Source organism: Balaenoptera ricei, chromosome 1 (assembly GCF_028023285.1).
Source record: "Balaenoptera ricei isolate mBalRic1 chromosome 1, mBalRic1.hap2, whole genome shotgun sequence".
NCBI classification, from domain to species: domain Eukaryota; kingdom Metazoa; phylum Chordata; class Mammalia; order Artiodactyla; family Balaenopteridae; genus Balaenoptera; species Balaenoptera ricei.
Genome location: NC_082639.1, coordinates 78,449,331 through 78,456,551, shown reverse-complemented (window position 1 = coordinate 78,456,551; position 7,221 = coordinate 78,449,331). Strand labels below are relative to the sequence as shown.

General features: G+C 35.7%; 1 protein-coding gene across 1 annotated transcript; it reads right to left on the bottom strand.

The window, feature by feature from the left end:
* Positions 1-5,621: 5,621 nt before the first annotated feature.
* Positions 5,622-6,005, bottom strand: LOC132350623 (10 kDa heat shock protein, mitochondrial-like). Its single transcript, XM_059899935.1, has one exon. It carries the CDS (start codon positions 5,962-5,964, stop codon positions 5,656-5,658), a length of 309 nt encoding a protein of 102 aa, XP_059755918.1. The 5' UTR covers positions 5,965-6,005; the 3' UTR covers positions 5,622-5,655.
* Positions 6,006-7,221: the final 1,216 nt, after the last annotated feature.

The following is a 7,221-nucleotide window of genomic DNA, read 5'->3' as shown; positions in this document are numbered from 1 at the left end:
TTAAATGTCCATTAACAGAAGAATGGATAAAGAAGATGTGGTACATATATAAAAAGGAACGAAACTGGGTTATTTGTAGAGACGTGGATGGACCTAGGGACTGTCAGACAGAGTGAAGTAAGTCAGAAAGAAAAACAAATATCGTGTATTGACGCATATATGTGGAATCTAGAAAAATGGTATAGATCATCCTATTTGCAAAGCAGAAATAATGACACAGACATAGAGGACAAATGTATGGATACCAAGGGGGAAAGAGAGGGTGGGAGGAATTGGGAGATTGAGATTGACACATATACACTATTGATACTATATATAAAATAGATAACAAATGACTGCATACCGTATAGCACAGGGAACTCTACTTAAGGCACTGTGGTGAACTCAATGGGAAGGAAGTCCAAAAGGGAGGGGATATAGGTATATGTATGGCTGATTCATTTTGCTGTACAATAGAAACTAACACAACGTTGTAAAGCAGCTATACTCCAATAAAAATTAATTTATAAAAAAAGATAAGCAGGAAATTTGGTTACTTCATACATAAAAATTGTGAGGTTCAATTGTCCCTGGAACTAATTTTGGTTCCCTGATAATAACTGGATTTTCTTGGTCAGAGAAAAAGCAGCTGACTCTGAACTTTAGTCCTATTTCAAAGTAGCCTTGCTCTACTTTTACTTTTAATTTCACTTATATTAATAGGAAATAAAGTTTCCAGTATTTTTCCAAAATGGACACCAGAATTTTACATTCATAAACAAGGTGAAGATAAAATTTAAATCTTATCGTTTACAAAAATTAATCAGAGAGACTGAGATAGTTAGAGAAGGCAGGAGGAGAGAATTCTTGAGTCCTTGTCCAACTTGTCTCAATTCAGAGTTGAATATGGTCCCACATTCTATTTACACACTGACTGGTCATTTTAGGATTTAAGCCTTTATTCCTGATAGCTTGGATAATACTCTAATTTTAGAGCAGACTTTAAATTGTCCAGTGACCCCTTATAAGAAATCAAATTCTATTTGCTGGCAAAGAAAGATGAGTAATGGCCATACCATTACTGTGAGGTGAGTGTAAATTCCCACTTCAGCCTCTCTGGATGCCTTGGATGGAGGGGTTCCTTGTTACTGCTGGGTGGGGGTGGGTCCCATTAGTTCTCCACTGATAACAACTTGTCTATAAAGTGTGGGAGTGCCTAGTTACTTTGACCCACGTGCCCGCCCCTGACTCCAGTGGGAGATGATCTATTTACTACCAGGTGGTGGTGGCGTTGCCTCTTCTGATACCATGCCAGTGAAGAGAGGAAGGCCAACTTGTTACTATGCAGTATTTATTTCTCCTTCATTTTGAAGAATAATTTCAGTAGATACAGAACTCTAACTTGGTGTTGCTTTTTCTTTCAAGATTTTAAATATTTCACTCCATTCTCCTCTTGCTTGTATGCTTTCAAGCAAGAAGAAAAGTCTGAAAAGTCTGATGTAATTCTTACCTAGTGCCTCTATGAGCAAGGCATTCTATCCCTCTGGCTCCTCTGGCTCCTTTCAAGATTTTCTCTTTGTCTTTCATTTTCTGCAATTTGAATACGATGTGCTTTTCAACTTGAGAAGTTTCTACTGACACACCTCCAAACTCACTGAGTCCTTCCCAACCATGTCCAGTCTATTGATGAACCCATCAAAGTCATTGTTCATTATGTCATCATGTTTTTGGTTTCTAGTATTTCCTTATGATTCTGAGAGTTTCCACTTCTCTCCTTATATTACTCATTTGTTCTTTCATGTTATCCTCTTTTTCCATTAGAGCTCTTAACATATTAATCATAGTTATTTTAAATTTCCTGTCTGACAATTCCAAAATTTCTGCCATGTCTGAGTCTGGTTCTGATACTTGATTCGTCTCTTTAGACTATGTTTTTTGCCTCGTAATTTTTTCTTGAAAGCTGGCGTGATTTAATAGGTTTAAAGGAACTGAGGTAAATATGCCTTTAGTGTGAGGTTTTATGTTACCTGTCTAGAGGTTAGGTTGTGTTTACCACTTGTTGTGGGTGTGGTGTCAGGAACTAAAATTTCCTTACTGTTTTTGTTTTTGTCTCCCTGTTGTCTTTTGGTTTCCCTGGAGAACTTTTCTACTACCATCTAAATGTGTATGTCTCCCCAAAATTCATACGTTGACAACCTAATGCTCAATGTGCTGGTTTTTGGAGGTGAGGCCTTTGGGAAGTGATTAGTTCATGAATGCGGAACAATCATGAATGAGTTTAATGCCCTTATAATGAGGCCCAAGAGAACTCCCTTGCTATGGTAATTATATTTTTAGTCTTCTGAGGAACTTTCATACTGTTTTCCATAGTGGCTGCATCAATTCCCATTCCCACCAACAGGGTACAAGTGTTCAAAAGCTATACTTTAAAAGTTTTTATCTTGCATTCACTTTAAAAACATTGTGACTGTGTAAATAATTCTGGTGGACATTTTTCATTCAATAGTTTAGAGATGTTATTCCACTTTCTCCTAGCTTATATAATTTCTAGCAATGTTTGTTTCCAATCCTAGTTTTTGTTCCTCTGTATGTAATATTTCTTTTTTTTCACCAGTTGTCTCAAGATTTTCTCTTTGTGCTTGGTTTTTATTGCTAGTCTGTGAGGTGCATGGCCATGTTGATCTTATATTTGTTTTCCTTAGGGTTCTATGAGCTTTTGATCTGCCATTTTTTGTGTTTTATTAATTTTTGAAAATTCTGGGACATTTTCTCTTCAAACATTTTTTCTGCCTCTTTCTTTACTTCTTCTACTTTTATTTTTTTCAATTATGTGCACAATAAACCTCTTGGCATTGTCCCGTGAGACATCTTCAGCTATTGAACACTCCATTATAATTTTTTTTCTCTTTATTTCTGTGTTTCCATGTGGTTAATTGTTATCAATCTATCTCAGTTTCTTTGATCCTTTCCACCAATTTGTCCACATCTTTTCTGTTAATTCCATTAAAATAAGTCTTAATCACTGATACTGTGCTTTACTCTTATAGGATTTCCATTTAACTCTATTAATAGTGTCCATTCTTTAAAAAAGTTTACATATTTTCATGTGTGTTATTCACCTTTCCACTGGATCCTTCAACATAATAATAATAACGATTTCAAAGGCCCTGTCTGATTGTTTCAACATTAGGTTTATCCCTGATTTTGGTTCTGCTCCTTGTCTTATCTCATTATAATGCATAGTTTTAACTGGTATGTTTTTTTTGTTTGTTTTGTTTTTTGCTTGACTCCATATTTATTGTATGCTTGGCATTGTAAAAAAAATTGGATATCGAGATAATAATATTTATGTTTGAAAAATGGCACACCTCTTTTTCAGTTAGGATGATTGTGGGGGGCATTGATTCAATGTAGTAATTCATCTGTGCTGGGTATTGTTGTTGCTATACCTACATCAAGTACACTACAAGCTTCACACTCCTCCAGTGGAATTCTACCATTACACTGTTTGTAATGGAAGGCCTGAAGCACCAAAAGATTTTCTTAGTATTCCTGTCCCACCCTCAACTTTTAGCAGACCCTGCATACTTGTCTTGTAGGCAGTCTCTCTCTATGCTCTTGACATATTCCAATGGTAGACTACTGTTTTTGTTTTTGTTTTTTTGTTTGTTTACTCAATGCAAGGTTTTGTTGAATGCCTGCATACTCCTAGGTTCTCCAGGTATTCCTGCTGCACCTCAAACCTCGAAAACCCAGTCAGCCTGCCCAACCAAGGGTATCCATATCTCCTGCCCTACATCTACTATTTCTTATGAACACCTGATGGAGGTCAGTGGAAATTTTTTACAAGTATGTGTGGATTCCTCTTATGCCAAGGTTTCTCAGGGATTCTAGCCCTCATTAACTCTTCAAGAAATCCATTAAAATTTTATTAATTTATTCTAATCTCTATAATCAGATAAAGGTTTAAAAAGTTTATGTGGCTTCTCTTCTCAAAGGAGATTGCGACCCTTTGGAATTCAGTTTATCTTCTTGCCTTGTGACCTCACCTGTGATAGATTTTAAAAACCATGATTTTATAGATTATATGGTCCTTTCTTGTTTTTCAGATTGGAGCAATATTCTCTTGAGGCATTTTGCATTCTTAGCAATTTGGAACATGGATCTCATTTCTCTTGATTAGTCACTCTAGCTTTACCAGTTTTATAAAGAACCAACATTTTGGATGCTTTGATTCTCTTATTGTATATTGGTTTTCTATTTCATTAAGTGTGCTTTCATTTTTATTTTGGTTTCTTCTACTTTCTCTGCATTTGTATCACTTGTAGAGATTGATATTTAGCTTGTTTTCTACTTTAATTCTTTACTAGCTTATGCCTTTAAGGCTATGAATTTCACTGACATTAGTGATTTAACTGCATCCTGAAGGTTTGATATATAGTATTATCAGTATTGCTCATTTTAAAATATTTTATGTTTTTCAAAATAAAATTTTCTTTGACCTATAGGTTATTTAGAATTATAATTTTTAATTTATATATATAAGACTCTCCAGTTGTCTTTTTGTCATTGTTTTTTAACATTGCATTATTGTAAATTGGTATACTCTGCTTGACTTTAATTCTTTAAGTTGAAAAAATATGTTTTATACAGTGTTTGATCATAGTTATTAACATACAAAATATCCATTTGTTCAATTTATTAATTATCCCCTTCAAATCTTCAATATGATTACTGATTTTGTGTGCTTGTTCTATCAATTAATCACAGAAGTGGGATAAGTGTGTCCTTAAAATTGTGATCTTGCCTATTCTTTTAGTTCTGCCCATTTCCTCTTAATTTATTGGAAGCTATATTATAAGGTACATAAAAATATAACAATATTATGTCTTCCTGTAAAACTGAAACTTTCATCAATTTTCTGTATGACTACAGACAGGCTCTTTTGCCCTTAAAGTCTATTTTTATATGCTGCTATATATTACATGCACACACTATAATTTGTTTTCATGTAACACTTGTAAATACTTTTGTTTTTATATTATACTAAATTTTTTGTTTTCTATAATTTTTTTTATTATTTGTATAGTGTATCAAATCCCCTTTCTTTATGTTTAACCTTCCATAGGCTTATATTTTAGATGTGTCTCATAAATAACATATGCTTTAATTGATATTATGTACCTAGTATGCATTATACCTGTTGCATTAATTTCATTTCTATTTACAACATTACTGCTTCATTCGGTTTTGTATGTTATATTGTTTTACACTTTCCTTGTGTTCCCCCTATTATGTATTTCTTTTTCTCTCACCTCTATCTTCTTTCAGATAGACTGAATATATTTTATTCCTCCATTTGTCTTCTATTTGTTTAGAAGTTGTTAATTGAATTGAGTCTGTTGTTTAACTCAGAAATTAAAACATGCATTCCTAACACATCATGATTTTTTTTTTCATTTATATACTTTTATTTGGGAATGTTTAAATCAATACAGAGAAAACTAAATTTCAGAGACACTCAATATCATTAGTTTGGATATCATTACTTTATTATAAAAGAAACACGGAAATTATTTACAGGATGAAAGATTTCAGAACTTCAGTGGCAGCTTCACGTGATGCCATTGGGGGAACGGGCAGCTTCACGTGATGCCATTTCAATAGTGACTTATTTTAGTCGACATATTTTCCAAGAATGTCACCATCTCTAAATAAGAAATAATCCTTGTCATCTAGAACTACTTTGGTGCCTCCATATTCTGGGAGAAGAACTTTATCTCCAACTTTCACACTAACTGGTTGAATCTCTCCACCCTTTCCTTTAGAGCCTGATGCAACAGCTACTACCATTGCTTGCAATACTTTTCCTTGCAGTTTTTCTGGAAGCATAATGCCTCCTTTGGTTACAACTTCGGGTGCACTTCTTTCAACTAATACTCGGTCAAAGAGGGGAAGAAACTTTCTAAATGCCTGTCCTGCCATGACTCGGGTTGCCGCACTTCGTACTCTCGCTCTCTGGCCGCCGCCGCCGCCGCAAAGGAGAGATCCTCAGTCCGACCCCGCGGCCACGTGAACTCGAGCCACATCATGATTTAAAATCATCAATGCCTTTATTCTGCTTCCAAAGAAAACAAGGTCTGAAAAGCTGCATGTATGCCCTTAGGACTTGTATGTTATTACTTTAGCCAAAATATTCCTCCCTGCTCCCATAATGTGGCAGTAATCCTACCTCTTCATGATGATCAAAGCCAATTATCATGATAAACTACTAGTATGTTTACTATTTCCTGTGCCTGCTGCTCTATTGGCACAAGATGCCCAGAGAAAACAGGCAGCAGCTATAGCTTTAGGGTTAGTGGCGCCCTTAGTGTGCCCCCTGGAGGAAACAACACCTCTCTAGGAACCAGGACCTCTAGAACCACAAGCCTAGATTTTCAAGGTCAAGGAGCACAAACTCTCCCAAAGAAGTCACAATGAATGATACTGAGGGCCATTGGCCTCCAAACCCATGTATTATGCCTATTGGGTACACAGCACCCTGTAATGACTTTGGGCTTAAGTTATTTACCACATCAGACAATGGTGCCCATCCTCTCAGAGTCATGGTCAAACTGGCCTCTTAACTGCCTCTATAAGAGCGTTCCACAGCTCTACTAGGCAAACAAATTCTGAATTAATTGTGCGATTTGTGGTACAACAAGTGGAACTCATGTCACATGATTTTAAGCTCATTCTGTATTGTGTAAGTGGCCAAACTCATCCCCAGGAATTGAAAAAAAGCTCATCTTGGGAGGGATGTGTTGACGTCCTGCTATGGTCTTAGCCAGCACAGAAAAGGAGCCAGCTGAAAAGCTACAGCTTTAAAAAGAGATTTACACGTTTTCTTCCAAATGTGGCTTCATTAGCAAGCAGACTTTCCTTTGTTTTCTTATCATTATAACGTACTGGGTATATGCAAAGGGCACAAAATAGGGAGTAGAATTCAGCTGAGTATATTGAAGAGTTGGGAATACTTTGAAAGAGAGAAAGTTTGTGCCTAACCAGAGTAGTTCCTTGTCAAGTAACGGCTGCAGTTTCTATTTCCCTCACATCCAAGTAAGAACCAAGACAAAAGAAGGTAGCAGTTTAATTGATAGACATCTAAACCACTTCTCATGCAGGAATTAGGTGGGCCAGTATTATATAGTTTAAGATTTGCACTTTACTCCTACAATTGTGATATGACTATTAGGCTCCAAT

Coding starts and splice junctions, on each gene's coding strand:
- LOC132350623 (XM_059899935.1), bottom strand. CDS start 5,964: ATGGCAGGACAGGCATTTAGAAAGTTTCTTCCCCTCTTTGACCGAGTA.